Source organism: Mya arenaria, chromosome 6 (assembly GCF_026914265.1).
Source record: "Mya arenaria isolate MELC-2E11 chromosome 6, ASM2691426v1".
Taxonomy (NCBI): domain Eukaryota; kingdom Metazoa; phylum Mollusca; class Bivalvia; order Myida; family Myidae; genus Mya; species Mya arenaria.
The window spans coordinates 391,141-412,490 of record NC_069127.1 but is presented as its reverse complement, the minus strand read 5'-3'; the positions used below and the strand labels follow the sequence as shown (position 1 = coordinate 412,490).

Below are 21,350 nucleotides of genomic sequence, written 5' to 3'. Positions count from 1 at the left end.
AATGTTTTACTCACATTTTGTAGTACAACATGAGCATTTAAACAACATGATCTGTTTTCTATGAAAAAAACTGGAATTAAAAGCGTTCAAAACAAATAATGTGGAGCCCTTAGTTGGTGATCGTGAGCACAAATAATATTACCTTTCTTTACACAACCGCTCGGGTTTGCCCAATAGCCATCGAGGTGGCAAGTAATTGTCTCCTCAATAACATTGTTCCCAAAGGTCAGATTGACTTTATATCCTTTAGCACAGGAAACTGTCGCGTTCTCATTGTAGTAGGTATCTCCAAAGGCAACGTTAGCATTAGGTGTTGTTATGTTACCACCACAATCTACAAATTACAATTATAAAGAATTAAAGTATGTTCATTCAAAGATTGACATACAATAACTGAAAAATTCTGCATCTAGCAAACGTATTGTTTAAAAGTAATACATAACATTCGTTCATTCAAGCAGTTCTTTTGTCAATTGTCATTTTAAGATAGCATACATTTGTTAGGTATCATATTTTATTTTCGCCATTCATTTGTCTAACATGGTATGTTTATAATACAGACAGTTCGTCTGTTCAATGCAGAATGATAAAAGAAGTCAATTAGTTAAAAAGGTATCTTTAAAAATTTAAATGTACGCAAACAGTGCTTGGGAACTGATCACTGCCAAACATTTATGTGTAATAGCAGCCTTGGATATGACTTGCACATCCATGGCTAGTAAGTAATCAACAGAAGACCAGAAAAGCTATGTAAATGGGCATTTATTTGATGCAGTAACAACAATATAGATCAGTTGTATAGGAAAGATACTGGTTGAAGACTTATCTGGTGGCCAAAACCGCCACATGAGAAACGCTGACCAGCAATCATGCGAATAAAAAAGCAATGCTCCAACAATTCGTGTCATTGGTTAGATGACAGTAAACTGGAAAATAAACTAATCCTTTACATTCAACAGTGAAATAAATGCCCAACTCTCTAATTTCCATATTGGCCAAACCTACTTTTTCTCATGCACACAGGGGCACCTGACCAGGTCCCGGTTGTCATACAATGTATGGTGGTTGTAGTGTTGTCATTCCCTTCAGTTCCATTTATCTTGTATCCCGGAAAGCAGCTGACATTAGCGACAGATTCAAACAAAGTACCATGCGCAAACGCCACCTGAGCATTGACTGCATGTGTTTCGTTGCTGCAGTCTGAAATTATGACACAACATTAAAAGACAGAACTATGTTAAAGAAAGTGTTTAAACTTAAACAACCGTTTATAACTATTGGAAATACCTTTTACCGTATTTTTTAATAGAAATTAAATGATTAAATATAAATTCATTTTAGCCTTTAATATACTTTTTCGGCGTACAATTGACACTAACGACGACAACGATGATGATTGATGGGAATTTTGTTACGCGCCGATGTTTGTTCCAAGTCTACGTTTAAAAGTTGTGGTCGTATAGTAAATGAACATGATAAGTTTAAACACTCTAAGCTTCAGCAATACCTTTTCTTTCGCAGCCGTAAGAACTATTCCATGACCCAGTTGCTTGACATTGAATGACTTCTGACACAATATTATTATCGTTGTCTCCGATAATTCTGTATCCATCATCACAATTTACAATTGCAATTGCCTCATAAAGCGTATTATTCCCATACGTAACTGACGCATTGGACGAATTCTCGTTCGCGGAACACTCTGTAAGGTGACGAAATAAGTTTGCATTGAGTATGTTTTAGCTTACACAAAAAAAAAAAATTAGATACCGCAGAAAAATACTCTTTACATATTCGTGAAGGAAATTATTTTAATTGGTACAACGTACTTATTTTTTTACACAAACGAACAAAGTTCTTGAAAGAAAGTGTGTGTATGAGACTAGTACAACGTACTTTTCTTTTCGCATCCGTAAGTGCCCGACCAAATGCCCGAAGACTGGCATTGTATGTATTCAAACAGCTTTGTATTATCCTCACTGCCCTTGACCCTATGTCCATTTTTGCACTTGATTTCAGCAGTGTCCTCAAAAAGCGTACCATTTGTGTAGATGACGTCAGCATTTTGTGCGCTTACTTTCATTTCACAATCTATAATATTTGTTTCAAAATCAATAATAGGTTTTAAAATATTATATTTTTCTATGGTAACATCTGATGCAAAATTTATTTTTTCGATATAATGGTACACGATTGTGATCGATAATACATGGATGATTTAAACAATAATGCAAACTTTTGAAACAAGTAAAAAATAATACAATTTCGATTGTTGACTAATTGGAATGTTTGCTAAAACGTTATAAGTTGATTACAATATGTTTAAGCGAAAAGAAGAAGTACATCTTCAGAAAGATTCAGCAATTATCAATATAAAAGTAATGTGTTTGTTTATTATAGTGTCAACCCTCTTAGTTATGGGTCATCTCGTTGAGCTTATGAGACATCTACATTCGTGAACATCTTTACCCCGATTCCTATCCCAAATGCCAGGCGCCTGGGAGGAAGGCAATAGGCATCAGTCGATTTAACTAGCTGCTGGGTCGGCAACCGGCCATGTCAGAACCAGCCCCGTGTGAAACTCGAACCTTCGACCTCCAGCTCCTTTGATGGACGCCTTAACCACTAGGCAACTGAGACGGATGTAAAATATAAATATAAAGAATGGAACCAACCTTTCTTGTCGCAACCATGAGCTTGCGACCATTCCCCATCTTCTGTGCAAGTAATTGTTTCTGTGCCGTTATCGTTACCAATGCTACCGTTTATTCGGTATCCGTCAATGCAGCTTACATGTGCTGTTGACTCGAACACCGTGCCGTTAGGGTAGGAGATGTTAGCGTTAGTTGAAGAAGCCCTTTCCCCACACTCTTCGCAGTTATACAACAATATATATTAATTAAAAAAATGTAATTACACTTATACAAGCTTAGACGACCAAACTTTAGGATTTTTAACAATGACGATAAGTATTTGTATGTAATAATTGTTTTATTGGCTGTTTTTTGTTATCGTGTCTGATGATTGGTTGGCCTTTGTCCATGTGACTTTAAACATGGTTTTTGTTTATTTTTAGGCTACCAGGTTTCCATTGTTTTAAAGCGCTTGTTCAAGTAACGCGGATCAAAGAATAACAGACAAAACATTATTGTTGCATTTTGTAAGTAAGTTATTCATCTGATATGTTCGATTGAATAATGAAAATAAATCAAACATGTATTTGTTGCTTAAAACACAGTTCTATTGCATTTTTTTTTTGTTTTCAAAACAGTTGTAACAGTAAATAATTCATGACCGGTCAAAGTTCGCCCGATATTTGCCACCATAGTATATCTGTATATAATTTTGGGCGATTATATTTGCGGGTTACCTTTAATCGTACAGTTAGCATTCACGAAACTCCATGATGCATTAGCCAAGCATTGACTTGTATTGTTTCCATAGAATGTGTACCCGGGTATGCATGCATACACAGTCACAGAAAGATATGTTGTTCCGTTTAGTTCTCCATAGGTACCATGCTGAACGTGTATAGGAGCTCCGCAGTCTGTTAAAAGCAAATGAAATTATGACAAATATGAACTATTTCAGCGAGAGAAAAACATGTGAGAAAACACATTTATACATTTTCTTAATACGGTTTCTCATTACTTTAACACATTTACTGCATATGTAGGAGGTTTGGCAATACACTGTGTAAATTTACATGTAATTGTGAAATGGCTAGTTATAAAACACATACACTGAAATAATATTATTTATGATCAGATTTTATTAACGGATTAACAATGATACTTATGGGATTTACACAAACAATGTTCTAATTTACAAATTCTATCAAGCAGTGCAAGAACGACATGGAATTTTAACACGAAAAACCGGCAATGGAAGAAAAGCATGAGACCGCAAGTGTTTTTAGATAGTTAGACTATTCACACATTGGTTAAGTTCAGTTTAAAAGAGCTCTAAATCTTCATATATTTGTGATGGGCGATATTTGTGTCCACCAGATTATGTTTTATAGATTTATTAGAAAAGAAATAGTATTATTATTATTTTCACATTGATTATCTAAGGGTATTGTTTAATCTTTGAGATGCATATTATTGTACTGATGGTCTTATGTAGATTAATATATGTGTTTTTATGTAATAGGATGCACGACTTAATTAACCCTTCAACATAATTATAGAACTTGTAACAGTAACATTATAACCATTCATCTACTGATAGTTGAAAAAATGTATAGAACTTTACTATTTTATTTAATATAAAGACTGACATAGAATACTTTTAAATCAAAATTTTCGATACTGATAATTGATACTTATAAACATTGCGAAGTAAATAACATAAGCTACAGGACAGTTTGACAGTGTTTAAAGTTTTATTTCATCAAGTACTTAACTGGTAACATGTAAATACAAAAATAGAGAAGTGAGGGAGCCATACTAATTTTGTTCTGACTCTGTTACAAAGTTAGAATTCTCAATCTTAGCATGAACAAGTTTTCTTTGAGAAAAAACATCTACATCTTAAACTTTTCTAAGAATGCATAGAACAAATAATTTATTTACTCTAAATACTCTTATAGCTCTGTGAACTTTACTCTAATTTTGTGAATCACTTTCTTACTTCTTGGTTCTTTACAACACTAAAAAATGTTTTCTGCAAGTAATTGTTTTAAATAAGTTTTCCTGTATCGCATAACAAAGTTTCTTGAAGTGTTATTTGTTAAATACGAACATCAGAAATGGATTTTTTATGGTGTTTTCACATATCTTAGTAAAAACTGTAAACTAGACATCCTATTAGTATTTAGTACAAACGACAGATTATTAAATGGCAATCTAAATTAAAAATGCAGAGGCGACTCACGACCTGTGACTGCTCTTGCCCCTAAACGATAACAATGCATGTTTAAAACTAAGGTTAGCCTTTTCAGGAGTCTTACACGATCATTAATTACCAGTTGAGTCTCAAATAGTACATTTGAGAATATTATATCTCCATATTTGTATCCGATATTAACAAAAAACAACAAATTGACGTGGACTCTTTAAGACGCCAGTGCGTGTGCACCGGGTGTACCAAACAGGATCCAAGTCCGCTTGTAAATAAAGTGGACTACATCAAGACATTAGCATACAGGACAGTATTATAACGCTGAGATTTTATCTTATCAAAATTCAATCTGCTCTATGTACATTTTAATCAAACCGGTTAATACCATTGATGTTACACTTGGGCATTGGATAACTCCATGTCTTGTTTGCTAAACAGTGCGTCGTGCTGGACCCATTCAAAGTAAAACCCAGGTCACACTTGTAGACGGCTTCGGACTTGTATGTTGTACCATTGTCTGTGTGGACGCTCCCATTGCTAGGGTCGGTTAAGTTCCCACAGTCTACATTGAAATTAGATATATTGGAAAGGAGGCAGATACTAGCATTTTTTTTTCTTAACCAACTTTGATTTACAGGATAACTTGCAACATAAAGAATCAAAACACTAAAATTTACTCTGTGACTATATATCTGTCTGTCTGTATGTCTGTATGTATTTAGCCAATATTTTTATTTAATAATACACGTATATAAGATATAGGCATAATTACCGTTGATTATGCAACTGGGAAAAGGATGGTTCCAGTTTTTTGTTTGCTTGCAAGTCACAGTTGTATCACCTTGTAGCGTATATCCGGAGTTGCAGGAAAATGTGGCCGTATCATTGTACGCTGTTCCATAGTTTATGTCAACAGAACCATGCACAGGTACGTCTGGTTTTCCACAGTCTAAACACAAACAACAGATGTAAACATTGGCCTTAAAGGCTCTCCAAGGCCGTGTCGGCATAACCCAATAAAAGTACATTTTACAGACCTTCCAAGGCGGTAACAATAATTACATACTGTGTTGTTTGTGGAGAGTGGTGCTGCTGTTACATGTTTTTGGAGTGTGAATGGTTGTATTTGTGTTTTCTTTTTGTGTGTACCCTGTGTAATTAAACCTGGCTTATGTTTAAACTTTCGGCTTCCGAGCTTGTTTCTGTAGTTTTTCATATAAATATATCTTATGGGAGTATTTTATTACTGTCTTCAAAATGCTAATAGGATTCTAAGCGGTATCGTCTTATATTGTTTGCCAAACCAGAATCATATCCAAATTAAAATAATACACAGCGTGCTTTATTCACTTTTCAAGCAATAAGAACTGCAATATTGCAGTGCTAGCTCTATGTTGATCCAAAATGAATTGCCGATGACTTTTCTAGAGCGAAAATACGATATGTATATTTTGTTTAATCAGTATAAACTTGCATTTCCATTCTATAAAACTTATGATTCATCTGCTAAATGCTACAACAGTGATGTTTATATTGTCACTAATCTTACCTTTCAATTCACATCCTAAAAACTGACGCCATTGACCTTCATCATCGCATGTGAAGTTAGCTGATACGATGCTGTTATCAGAGTATCCAATGGTTCTATAACCCTCAGTACACTGTATAAAAGCAACGTCGCCGTACCAAGAAACATTATATTGGCGAATAGCTTGCAAACCAGACGAATTTATTTTCGTTAAGAAATCGTCGCAATCTGTGGATGTAAGATAATAACATAAGAGAATGATTTAAATACGAAATTTTAATGTGATTCTCGATTTGATTAGTTATGTTCTGCTTTGGTGGTAAAATGTAAGCGTGTGATCTGTTTTATAAGTTCAGACCTTAAACATCTGTTTAATTATTTGCGGACGTTTTTCGAGATGTTTTAGTAAGAGGTTTATTCAGGCGGGTGTCCTTACATCCTTATATTCTTCGTGGGATTCTTTTCACTTTAAAATTGTATCCGAGGAGAATCTCAACTCTTTTAATAAAACGTCTATGAAGCGATATTTTTATGAAAAGTTAAGGAAGCTGTAAATCTAATTTCATTCAAACTTAATATGTCGAACTCGTTGGGACAAAGGACAATACTTCGAGATAACGAACATTCGATATTAACAAAATACAAAAAAGCGTTTAACTTTACCGTAAAAAATCGAAAAAAGTTCAACCTATCCGGAAAATCGAGATAACAGAGTTCGACATATATAGTTTTGACTGTACTAGTCTTTCAAGGCCATGCAAATATCTCTGATGGTCGAAGGAGGGATAGGTTTTGATCATCATAGTGTTGCCTAATTAGATTATGCGACGGGGTGAGGATCACCTGAAATAAAGGGGTGCTCACATGGGTCATCACGGGTCTCAACCAATGTTAACAAAGAAGTAAGTGACGTTAAGACGATCTGCCTCTACACGTGTAAAGTATAGATTTGCTTGTATTTTCATGATGCAATCCTTTCCCAAAATTTTAGCGTTGCATCGTTCTACAATTCCATCAATTTGAATTGTTTGCAAATCATTCAATACAAAAAAATCTAAGATATGTCACACTAGGGGAAGCAGAAACTATCATAGTAGTTTATAGACTAAGGTTCCACACCCTTAACTCAAAAGAAAATATTTAAAAGCATACAGGTACAGTTAGCAGAAACTTCGGCATACCCTGTCCTGAAGCCAAATAACTTACGTCACATACAGAACACCAAAGACATTTTACTCATGCATCGAATTATATTTATTAGCCAATGATTGGGTTACAGAAATTAAAACAGTCAATAGTTTAATGTTTTTGTTGTAATTCTCATGGGATATTATCGCAGCATTTATTGTATTTTCAAACTGAATTTAGACAGTCAGATATTGTTATATTTTTAAAAATATTCCGGGTTCTACAGTTCTGTAATGCATGTAGCGCGGGAAATGGCATTGCTTTGTGTCCGTCTCACCAGCGTAGCATGTGAAAAAGAATGTGTTTCTAATTATTTTTCGACTAGAAGCTGTATAACTTGTCAATGACGTGTGTAAATAAGGTCGCAAAAGCTTCGCTTACCTCGCTTACTAAATATTTACTTAAGTCTTTGAATTAAAGTGTGAACTATATGACGACTCGCGATACATCTAATGTATAGTAAATGATTTACATTACATTGTGGGGTTAGAATGAATGTTGTATAGTCAAAACCATATGTTGAAGCTTGGCCATTTAACACCAAGAGTAAGACAGTCGTTGGATCATGCTGAGCGCAGGTAATGATATTAATATTATCAACGTTCACGTTGATTGCCGCAACTGTCGTTTATGAACTAATAATCAAAACATTTTTTTCTGTGCCCGTTGTCATAGTGTCTTGTTTTGCTTCGGCATACCGTATGTCCTGTCTTTGTCATCATGGTCCAAAATAACCCCATCGGCGTTAATAGGGCGAAATATATATATGTATGTGTATGCCCAAGTTTAATGTAAAACGGAACGCAATGTATTGCAGTCGTCATTACCGATTTATCTTCGATTGTATATAATGCAATCGCATCTTCATTACAAAATTCATACTCTTATTACTGACCGTTTTAATTTGGCAACCCTAGCATTATTCGATATATATATATATAAGTATATATTCGCTCTGTCTGTGCACACAAAACGTAATCTTGATTTGTCCTGATTATAGCAAATGCTGTATTCTTTAATAATTATCTGACAGATCTTTGTTACAAGAAATTGTGTTTTGATATATACTGTAACAATAATTTGTTAGTTTGCCATTTAAAGCATTTTGTTAATATAACGTTGTATTTACATTGAACTGTAAACCTAATCCATACACTACTGATATAATGTTTAACATTCGCCTACTTGTTACTGTTTCGATATATGATTTAACGAGAGACAAATTAAGATAATATTCTCTAATTTACGGGAACTGATACTTAAGCACAAACGATAAATGACGCTTTTATGGAAACTCTCATCAGTATTAAATGCAAATACCCTTTTTCCTGCATCGATGAGGACCATGCCAGTGCCCATCTAGGCATAAAAACTTGAATTCACTCATTTGCGTTCCTGGCCGATCAAAATAATACCCTTCTTTGCATATAACCGTCACAGTGGCACGGTCACCGGTATCAGTAACTCCTTCTGTATATTCGATTGGCTTTATGTTGGCGACAGAGATGTGTCGTGGGTCTCCACAACCTGTAGTCATTTTAGGTGTCCGTAATGTGGAAAATGTAGGTTCTATGGCAGTGAACGTTTTTGTAACAAATGTTTGGCCACTTCCTGTAAATAATAAACTTTTTTAGCAAGCAAACCGGGAAAATATTATATTTGTCATTAAAAAGCTTATCTACTTTTTCTATGCCATGTTTACTTGTCAACTGTTACTGCGAAAAGCATGTTCATAGTATGTAGAGGTATTCTTAGTATCGTTGTATTTACATAGTTGATATATTAACATATGCTTAATTGACCATTAGGGAAAATGCTTCGATGTTTTTATTACAAAATGATATGAAAAGCTTTAATTTCTTAAAATTTAAATGCCTACAAAATGTATTGGATAAAATACCTAACTTATGGATAGATAGTTTTTTTTGAATCCAGGTTCAATGAGCTACATGGCCCGTGAGAATAAACGAAAAAGACACATAAACATTTACACATGATATAGCAAGAAAAGCATTTGAGGAGATTCTTTTTTAGATACAAGTTTAGAACTTGTTAACTTTTGCACAAGCTTTTACATGTAAGGTAGGACAAGATTGAAGACAACGTGAAATTTAAAAGGTGAAACTTCACATCATAGACGGAGTAGGTGTTAATATACCTACACATACATACAGTGCCATCATAATGCAAAAATCTGTCAAGTGACTCATTTTACACATTAAACATTTCACTTTTCAAAGAGAATATCTATAATTCAATACATTGAAAACAACGAATGGAATTTCCAAAACTTAAAATGTAATTGAAACGCAAGATAACAACGAAGTGACAAATAAAAAAAGATTTTATCTTTGTAAACTTGATCTTTGTTTAAAAGCTTTATGTGAGTATGTACTTACGTTTTGAGTTACAAGCATTACTACTTTCGAACAATTCTTTCAGTTTATACATACTAGGATTGGACCAGTAGTATTTAAAAATGTATCTTTTACGAAGTTCAGAATAAAACTTATATTATATTTCAAAGAAGTGTTCGTCTTCCAATATATTGCGTGTTATACACTTCATGTCTTCACTAGGGTTAAGTTTGGAAGATGCCATCTTCCGGTTTCAATAGACAGATTACGAGATGAAAGAAGTAACCTAGACATTGCTACATTTCAATTATTACATAGGATAATGACCATGTAACCTAAGGGAAAAAAAAGATTGGAAGAAAGTGCTACATGGTGAATTTTTATTTCTGGCATTTCAGTTCTGCATATTTGTATTACACAAACGTTGTTTAAAAATACTTGAAAAAACATTTGCATTACCAACACCCTGACCTAGCAATACTTAATAAAACCTTATGATGACTAAAAATGTTAAATCAATGAAACAATCTATGTGGAAGCAAAACCGCATCAGTTTTTATAACTTCGTAAATAATTTTACAATACTTCAAGGCGTCACTATTTGTAATCTTTAACCAGTACTTTACAGTTCTGATATATCTGTTGTAAGCAAAATCAAATCTACCGAGTGCACCATAAACGAATTTATTTTGATACAGTATTTTACCTGATATGAGTATGCAATACTGTGTATGAATACGTTCGATGCCATTTACCTTATGAAAACCCAAACTTTCACTAGAGAAATCAACATGGGTAAAATCAGCTTGTCAAAAAGGTCGAGTCAATGTTTCACGCAAACACAAGAGAAATTGTATAAATATTTATTAGGATTAAAAAAGCTGTTTTTACTTTACCAGCAAGAGTTACAACCATATTAAAAGAACAACCCCAGGAAAAGACAACACCAAATAAGACCTGACAATTTCAAGAAGTTCCCCGCTAAATGTTGACTGTTAATTACTTGGCCAATTCCAACTCATTTTGAAAACATTCATTTCAGTTTTTCGAGCATCAATTTTGAGTTTCCACCTACAACAATATTCTTAAACACTATCTAAGCCGTTTTGCAAGCCGTACGCCAAAAGTTAAACAATGTAATCAACGTATAATAACAAAAAAACAAACAAGTTGTCATGTACAAAGCAATGCCATTTAAACAAGTCAGTACTATATGCCCTTTAATGTCATTGATAAACATTGAAACCGAGACAGGATACAACGATTCCCCTTGACGTACGCATAAAAAGCACGAAAACTCCTTCCTAAACGTGTTGTTGAACTAAACACGAGATTTAACACTTGAGTTCATACTTTTGGGAATTGTCATCATTTATTGCAAATTCCATGTGTTATCACTTTGGACCAAAGACTATTGCGTTCAGAATATTCAAAAGCTTTACTTAAATCCATGAAACTACAATACAGTTTTTTAACTCTGATTTATCGTATGTGTAATTGTACCATGTAGGACGAAATTACCAGTAGTGCTCATTTCACTGGGAAAACCAGTCTGAGCCTCGATTTAAACATTGTAATTTTCAGCCAATGATGTCAATTGGTTATTTATAATGCGGGTTAAACGTTTACCCAATACACTCAATTAAGTTATACCCCTATAGTTTTCCAGGTTATGAATATATCTTTTCTTTTGAGAATTCAATATATATCTGTCAGACCATGTTTCTGGAAAATATCAAGCTTTGAAAATAACACTAAATTCTGATTTTTAAAAAAAGGTTTAGAGTTATGATTCCATGTATAATATATTCATTTGAATGATTATCTTGATATCTTTGTTAAAACATGTGTCTTTTTGACAGCATTCATCTGTAAACCAAATATTATAACCAGGCTGTGTTTCGTTAGAACTTTTATCTTCATGATAAATAGTAGTTTTAAAAAGACCATCAGTTACATCTTTCATAAGCTTGGAAAAATTGCAATGAACTTAAATCTACGTCATTGTCTATTGAACAACTATTCGTTAAACAAGACAATGTGTTAAGTTCATCAACAAATACATTAGTGCTTATCGCATCAATAAAATTATCATTATTCAACTTTAATCAACAATTCATCATTTCATATTTATCATTAAATTTTGCTTCAGTCTTATTGCATGATAAAGAAGTAGCTTTTAGGTTAACACTCTGTTCAAATGTGTACTCGATTAAACAGTAATCAGATAAATTGGGATCATGTACTGTAAATGAAGTAATGAAATTAAACATGGATTCAGAAACGAAAACATGATCCACTAAACTGCATCCTCTTGACCCTATAAAAGTGAATTTACCAATCATCGCATCCTTACCACAACGACCATTCAGTATGCGTAACAAAGAATAAATTATTTTCTAGCAGGAATGTATTGCCAACCAGCCGTATTCATTAAGTGTCATCTTCATTTTGGAAAAATCACCTTTGTCATTCACATTTGTATATTTTTATGTAGCTAATTATACCACCGGAATCACGTTTAGAGTTTTTTCTTTTTTCCCTATGTAAACAATTCTGCAGAAAGTAATTTTAGATTTAAATCAATAGATTCATCAGACGCAATAAGCATTTCTATTACTTATTATTAGCAAATATAAAAATATATCAAAACAATGTAGTTTATTACAATATTTAGACACTAAACACTGAACGGTGCTATTAAGCATAACCTTCTCTAGCCATTCCTATCCATAGTCAGCACCTGCTGATGCCACAGATTCATCATCGGGGGTCGGGTTAATATTTTTACCCTGAATTTGTTGAAAGCTTACACGGAGCGCTGAAACTGACTGTTTATGTAAAGATTTTCTGTAATGTATCGATACCTTAAGCAGTTTAATCTTGTAAAATGATTGGAATCCTAACCAATCTAGCAATCAATGCTTGGATGTGAATTTACAGGTATATATAAGACGAGCATCCTTACCTAACTAGCAATTATGTTCGAATGGTGATAGAGTGGTATATATAAGACAGGAAACCTCACCTAACTAGCAATGAATGATCGGAAGGTAACATACTGGTATATATAAGACGAGCATCCTAACCGAACTAGAAATAACGTTCGGAAGATAATATACTGGTATATATAAGACGGGTATCCTAGCAACACTAGCAAAAATGTTCAGATGGTCATCTACTAGTATCTATAAGACGGGTATCCTCAACAAACTAGCAATTATGTTCGAATGGTAATATCCTGGCTTATATAAGACAAACATCCAAACCAAACTAGACATTAACGCTCGGAATGTAACCTATTTGTACATATAAGACGGGTATCCTAGCAACACTAGCAATTAATGTTCAGATGGTCATTTACTGGTATATATAAGACGCGCATCCTCATCTAACTAGCAACCAATGCTCAGATGGTAATATACTGGTACATATCCCACCTAACTAGAAATTATGTTCAACTGGTGATAATGTGGTTTCTATATCACGCTCATCTTCACATAACTAGCAATTATGTTCGAATGGTGATATAGTGGTTTCTATAAGACGCGCGTCCTAACCAAACTAGAAATCAATGTTCCGATGGTCATAGTCTAGTACATATTAAACGTTGTATTTATGACCTAAAAGTCATCTAGTACATATATCCAACATTTACACAGCAGGATGGCAAATATGATAAACATACTTTAACATAAGTTTCGATTTTAATTTTGTCCAGTGGGATGCCTGTTAAATTTGCCGTACTCTTATTTATTTTGGTAAATCAGCAGTAAGCCATTATCGATTTTATTCAGGTATTAATCTGGATAAGCAGAAGCTGTGGCATTAGAAAACACACAAACTGAAGCACCAAGTTATGGTTGAAGGTTATTATTTTCTATTAAAAAAGTATCTTAATGTAAATGTAATGCAGTTGCATTACCATTAAATTTTGAAGATACTTACCTATAACATTAAACGATTAATATGTTTGCCTACATTTGTCAAGTAATATTTGGTGATCGTCAGCCTGCGCCTAGCCTGTTAACTATTTTACAGTGCAGAACAATTGCACATAATATTGAACAATACAAACGTGAAATTTTGTTCTTTATCATAATTTTTAAGAGGACCAAATGTTTACAGTTTATGCATGTTCTTTCGACAATTTTCTTTATTATATTATGCATCTCCACGTCGATATATTACAGCACCTGCGAATAAAATCACTCCTCTAAGTGTGTCGTCTTGCGCATGCGCAATATGATCGTATACAAGAGTAATGTCACAATAGCAAGTTGATGCTGTTTCACTGAAAATAATATACGAACAACTTCGTAAATAATACAACACTTCAGACCCATTTATTTTGGTAAATGCCCTTCAATAATTACTAAATGGCCATCATGTTTTTGATAATAAAGAAACACTCCTTACCACAAGCCTGTCGGGAAACCAACGATATCGCCATTATTCCAGCCAAAATATACAGTTTCATGTCTGTTTCTATATTGGTTACAACAAAAAACAAAACAATCACATCTGAGGTTATATTCTTTTACTAGTCCAATCTAAGTGAATATTTCTAACAAGGCTATTGTTCTAACACGTTCATGGGACAAAAGTTAAGTTTATGAATTTACCTTAAGGTTATCTTTTCACGATAACATTTTTCCTGATTATAGCTTATTTTTGATTAGCTATACTACATCAAATACACCCACTTAGTATTATCATTCCAAACGAGCGCGAAGCGTTGAATGTCAAACTCACCCCTTCGCGTGTTAAAGGAATAACATGCGATAGTTCTAAAAGTTATATACGTTTATAAGCATGTTGATGAATCTTAACGTGTTCAACCAGTTTTTCCTTTGTTTTTGAGTAAACGTTCTATTACTTAAGTTGGTGAACATTTTAATTCTGCTTAACATTTTGATTAAATGGAACCTGGAAGATATGGAAAATGAAAAACTAAAACATTATTATTATAAGAAATCAAATTGAGTGGTGCAAGTTTGTTGGTCATCTTTTTGTTTATATGGATTATTGTGTGTTTCAAATGATATTCTTATTAATATCTTACATTTGCGATATTTTTCCATCTAGACTTAAGAATGCAAACCTGGTTGACTTATATGTTTACTTTATCAAAGATAAACATTTGTTTTTGTTTAAGTGTAAATACATTATTGTTAATATCAGAACAATAACTAGTGAGCTTTGATATACAAGCTTGCAGTTGGCCCTAGATAACAGAACACGCAGGAAAAAAATGGAGGGTGAGAGGTAAAGCAGTTATCATTTTAAGCTCATGACCAACATATTAACAGAGCAATGGTAATGATAATAAATTTTAAAAAACTGTGACTTCATTTTATAGCACAATTATGTGTGATTTCAGATTTAAATTTTGCAATTATCAAAATTCCCAAGTTCCGTGTGTATGCACGTATTTGAATATGCAAATCGCATTTTTGCAGTATTTCAAAGCACTTAAAGCTGTGTCTTTGTCAAAAGTGGAAATAAATTCGTTGTGGTCAGAATCATGATAATTTAGTCAATATCATATCTATCAAAAACGTATCACAGCATAGAATATATGAATAGATATAGGCGTCTACGGATTTTAAGTATCTTCCATGGCCGAGAGTGTAAGATATTTTGCTGAAACGAGCTTTTCACTCTGCGAGAGGGTCGGATGAACCTATCTTACACGAGCGGCTATTGTAGATGCTTATTCTCCCACCTCAGTTAAAATATATATATATAAAAGTGTATTTTTGTGCTTAGGAAAATAAATGAGTATGGATATGGTTTTATTGTAGTATTAAATGTAGTGATACTAGTATTTTACATTCTGACTCCCGGTACAAAAACAGATCTGAATTATTTGGATATGCTTTTTTATTGTAATACTGGGTCGTCCTCTGTAATGTTTATCCACGCACATGAACATTTCCTTCTTTATTGCCTATGTAAAATACTAATACTGTGGTTAGGATTAATATGGTAACAGCGAATAATTCTAAATTATATATTGACCATTCAATTGACTTTGCTCATAATCAAATGTAGATCTGGCCCAGGATAACGCTGTTCAGAACGATGGAAAATCTATAAGCGCAATCAGGCAGTTCTTCAGAAAAATCTACATCAGGAGTTGCAATGCCATCTGCCGGGAATGATAACGTCAAGTATTGTGATATCATTGGCGTTTTTTCGGCGTCGTGTCGCAGGTGCATCTGTTGGTGTTTGTCTTTTATTGATGGAATTTACATTCTATCGTCAACTTCATCCAAAAAAAATAATGTGTTAGTGTATCTTTACCGGTTGCAAAAGCAGCACCGCAAAAGGTAACATCGAGTCAGGGAAATGGCGAATATAAGGAAATGCTTGCGAGGTGTAAACGGATTGCACATGTATATGTAAAAACATTGCATTCGCAAACGAAAAGAAAAGACTATCCGTGTTGAATGTCTTGAAGATACTTGTGCCAGGGTCCGTTTCAACCTTTTTAATGAGAGGATAGGTAAGATTGTTTATATATTTCATTCTCAACCTGTTTAAAAAAAATATGATATTAAAGCATGCTTACCTGTAAACATTTACATTGATTTTCTTAATCTGTAACGATTTAGCAAAATAATTGATATTTAAGTTAACAACGTCACATGCTACTTATGTTAATCAAAGTGATAACAGATATACATATATAATCTTTACCTTGTCTTAACACGTCTTCACACATCTCTATGATACATACACATGTATATAAAATACCCCTGGCCAGGGTCACACAATCAGGCGTGATTACACAACCGGGCAGGCTTAAGTCTAGTTGAAACTAAAGCCCCACAGACGGGAAGATTTTGAGAGTGTTTGATTTTTACATGATCAACATTTCAAACATGGGAAAGAAATTAAGCTTTTGGAGTTTGTTATAACTGTAATTCTGATATTAATTCAAATGTTGGCTTTAAAGTATTAAATGCATTTCTCGTTTGATCGAACTATGTGTCATTTACTTAGAACATGTCGCTGCTTAAGTGTTAAGGCAGTTTTTAAGCATTCGACCAAGTCGCATATAATATCAATTAGAACATGTCGCCGCGCAAGTGTTAAGGCAGTTTTTCAAGCATTCGACCAATTCGCATATAATATCGATCAAAACATGTCGCCACCAAGTCGCATAGATGTTAAATGGGCTTGTTTACCGTTTAACTGACCCTACAAGGGCGGGTACCCATGGTCATAACCTCTATTGAGTAATCAAGTAATATTGAACAGATTATAAATGGCATCTAGAGCGAGTTTCTAATATTTTCTTCAATATTTATGATTAACCTATGAATTCTTTAATTTTAATAATTCGTAACGGGACCATTTCTATTAAAAATGTGAAGGTAGAATGTTTGCAAGCGTTCTTTTGTTAAAAAATGACTATATGTATGGAGCGTTTGATAAATGATAAATTTATCACATCAAAGAATTGTTTTCAATATGACTCGATTAATGAACACCCAACGTAACTGGTAATTGGTTAAATATGTGATTAGTATTTTGTAAACAATAACCACATTTTTTTTGCGCTTATTTTGACTTGTTTAAAGAAGCCTGGTCCAAAGTTAAGGCTGGTTAAATATTAGCAAAGCAATGCATAGACCAAAGGAAATACACTGTCTTAAAATCTCATTAGCTCATGTAAAATCATCTCTTTCTATTGACTTGAAACAACGATAAATTTAGTAATATTTAATGCACCCAAGACCAGAGTTAATTTGAAACTATAAGAGCGATCATATATAATTTCTATGACGAGGGTAATGGGTCAGGTAAATATTTTTTTTACAATGTTGGTAAAGACAAAGTTCAAAAACTGGCATTGCGATGTAATATATCGGCACTCGGCATGATAGTTATATATAAAGAGTAAATAGATAGGTTGCAAAACACTACGGGAACTTGTAGGTGTAATTGTGATATATTGTGTTTATACTTCGGCATCTATCGTGTACAGGTGATCCACTGTGTAAATGCTAAGTCATCCAGGTACGTGTACATGTGAACTACTGTGTAAATGCTACGCCATGCAGTTACGTGTACATGTGAACTACTGTGTAAATGCTAAGTCATCCATGTTCGTGTACATGTGAACTACTGTGTAAATGCTAAGTCATCCAGGTTCGTGTACATGTGAAATACCGTGTAAATGCTAAGTCATCCAGGTTCGTGTACATGTGAAATACCGTGTAATTGCTAAGTCATCCAGGTTCGTGTACATGTGAACTACCGTGTAAATACTAAGTCATCCAGGTTCGTGTACATGTGAACTACCGTGTAAATGCTAAGTCATCCAGGTTCGTGTACATGTGAACTACCGTGTAAATACTAAGTCATCCAGGTTCGTGTACATGTGAACTACCGTGTAAATGCTAAGTCATCCAGGTTCGTGTACATGTGAACTACCGTGTAAACGCTAAGTCATCCAGGTTCGTGTACATGTGAACTACCGTGTAAATACTAAGTCATCCAGGTTCGTGTACATGTGAACTACCGTGTAAATACTAAGTCATCCAGGTTCGTGTACATGTGAACTACCGTGTAAATGCTAAGTCATCCAGGTTCGTGTACATGTGAACTACCGTGTAAATGCTAAGTCATCCAGGTTCGTGTACATGTGAACTACTGTGTAAACGCTAAGTCATCCAGGTTCGTGTACATGTGAACTACCGTGTAAATGCTAAGTCATCCAGGTTCGTGTACATGTGAACTACTGTGAAAATGCTAAGTCATCCAGGTTCGTGTACATGTGAACTACCGTGTAAATAAATGCTAAGTCATCCAGGTTCGTGTACATGTGAACTACTGTGTAAATGCTACGCCATGCAGTTACGTGTACATGTGATCAGCTGTGTTAAAGCTACGTCATCCAGTTGCTTGTTACGACATTGAGGCATTTGTTTATTTGATCTACTGATTAAATGCTACGGCATCAATGAACGTGCACATGTGGCGTATTGTATTAATGCTACGTCATTCAGGTACGTGTATATGTGATCTACTGTGATATCGCTCTTACATATAGACCGGAACAAAGCATTCTCCAATCAAGTATTTTACTACGAGGTGTCCATTTCGGTCATGAATAAGGTATGTTCGTAGTTTTATATTTGCATGGTTCGTCTAAGAAACATTTATTTAGTGTTTTAGTCATTGTTATTTATACAAGTTTTCTTGACCATTTAAAAACATAAAAAGGTGCCCGGGCAGCTAGTTACATAGGTAATAATATTCGATCTTATCAATGTTTCTACCATCCTTTCAGAGTAAGTAGACAAACTATAATTCCGAACACTAAAACTGAATAATATTTTTTAATTTAATTATAAACCAATTATATTTGAATTTATAATATGAAATAATTATCAAATGGAGAAAAGAAAAATATATCACAAACATTTATAATTATGATCATAAAGAAAGGTATCTACACATTCAAAGTACAGGTTTAGATTTGATACGCAGAAGAATTGAAATATAACACACCAAAAGTTAAATTGTTTCAGACAGTCAAAAATGTCATGACTTTGCGCACAGCCCGTTTTCCAACGCCTTCGTCGTCGGGGGTCCAGCTGAAACAGTCGTCGGGCGGGTTGACGTCATAGTAAAGGTGACAGTACCGCCGGCTGTTGACCGCAGAGCAGCACTGCCGGAAGCCGGTCTCCAGAACGCAGTTCGCCGAACCTGAAACATGTTATGCACTGCCAGTTACGACGGATCGGATTGGAGGGTTGTATATGACTTGTTATGTCAAAGGCAACGTTAAATATCTGGCATGCGCTATAAGCGAATAACGTTCTGATTTACCAACATGCTCTCGATAGATACACTGCTGCTCTTTGTTTTGTTTTGTTTAAAGAGAAAACTTAATAAATACCGTCGTAGCCGAAAATGATTTCAACTTATCTGATCTAAGACGACAACTAATGTTTATCGTAAATCATCAATATTTTGCAGTGATTTCAATGCAATTGAAATTCAAATAAACAACTAAATATTCTCTTACACGTGTGTATTTGCAAAAACTATCTGTTACATAGATACCGAAAGCAGCAGCCTGTTTGAAGTCGTATGGATTGAAGAACCACGACGCGTAACTATGGGTAAACTGGTCCCTGTTCGACCAAAGGCTGTCATTTTGTTTGAAGGTGTAGTCCTACAAAATAAATGTATATAATGAGGAAGATGCGTCGTATTTATAAGCAAAGGAAAATCACTGCAGAAAGGCGTTTCAATTGATCCATCGGCTCATATTAGAAAAAAACAGTGTACCACTTCCAATGACTTTTCGTCTGCTTTGTATATTGGTCGGTTCTGATGACATAAGTAAATTATATTGTTCTTGCAATCATATGACACCTGAATGATGTGTCCGATGATTTACCTAACAAATGTCCGTCTTTATTAAATTTTCTCGAGACTCTTAAATCTATGGATAAAGTTATTTTAATTTCTGCTATCATATTCCGTTACCTCTTTCATATCTTGTTCGTAACATGGACAAGGATATGAGCTTTTTAGCTGTTCTCGCGTCCATTCTTTCCATCTTTGGTTCTCGTGGAACTTCCGGCATCCCACCACGTGCCGCATGTCGTCAGTGATGTACGTCACGTCATGCAGCCAACGGCCTTTGACCGCTGACAGGAGGTGAACAGTATAGTCATTATGCAATTGGTGGTTAATATTTTACCGTAACACGTTAACAACAGAGAGGCGGCAACAGGTAGACTTAAAGTAATACTTAAAACGTTTGATAACATTTTAAAACAGAATAACACATGTGATGGAAGTTCATGATTTATTCCCAGTAAATCGTCGACTAAAATGTGTTCAAAATGATGCAAAAAAGGCTATCGATGGAATATGTTTTGCTTCTAAACTATCGATTTTACTTATCGCAAAGGAGTTTGCCGTGGATAGTAGAACATCGTTATCGCTTAAGCTCGGGTTTGAGAAGAAAAGTATCAATTGATTTTTCAATCATTTATATCAATTGCGTTATTATAAGAGAAAACACACACAATTTGGGAATAAGTGAAAAATTAAAAGAAGCAGCCACAGTCTACCATATATATAACAGTGCCGAAAAAGGTTTGGACGAATCTGTTTTATAAAATACAGGGAAAGTCTTAAGAATATGCTGCAGACACAAATATAAATATAACAATGTCTATTACTGTTGAAATACAACTAAAGAGTTATAATGCTTATCAACATAAAACTTTCACTAGATCAAAAAAAAATTGTATATGGATTTGAAGTCAATACCTCAATTCTTCTGAATTATGCTTCTAAGAAATTTTAAGTGTACAAAAGGCAATAACATTAACAATAAAATGTCGTTCATATAAACTCCACTTTCAATATAAGATCTATATGTTTATTATGTT

General features: G+C 34.1%; 1 protein-coding gene across 1 annotated transcript; it reads right to left on the bottom strand.

The window, feature by feature from the left end:
• Window positions 1–86: 86 nt before the first annotated feature.
• On the bottom strand, window positions 87–14,467 carry LOC128236733 (sushi, von Willebrand factor type A, EGF and pentraxin domain-containing protein 1-like). The gene is made up of 11 exons (XM_052951812.1): window positions 14,338–14,467; window positions 8,882–9,172; window positions 6,395–6,601; window positions 5,618–5,794; window positions 5,231–5,407; window positions 3,371–3,547; window positions 2,676–2,870; window positions 1,897–2,091; window positions 1,508–1,702; window positions 1,006–1,200; window positions 87–334 (listed from the first exon to the last, which is right to left on the bottom strand). Exons 1-11 carry the CDS (start codon window positions 14,396–14,398, stop codon window positions 87–89), a joined length of 2,118 nt encoding a protein of 705 aa, XP_052807772.1. The 5' UTR covers window positions 14,399–14,467.
• Window positions 14,468–21,350: the final 6,883 nt, after the last annotated feature.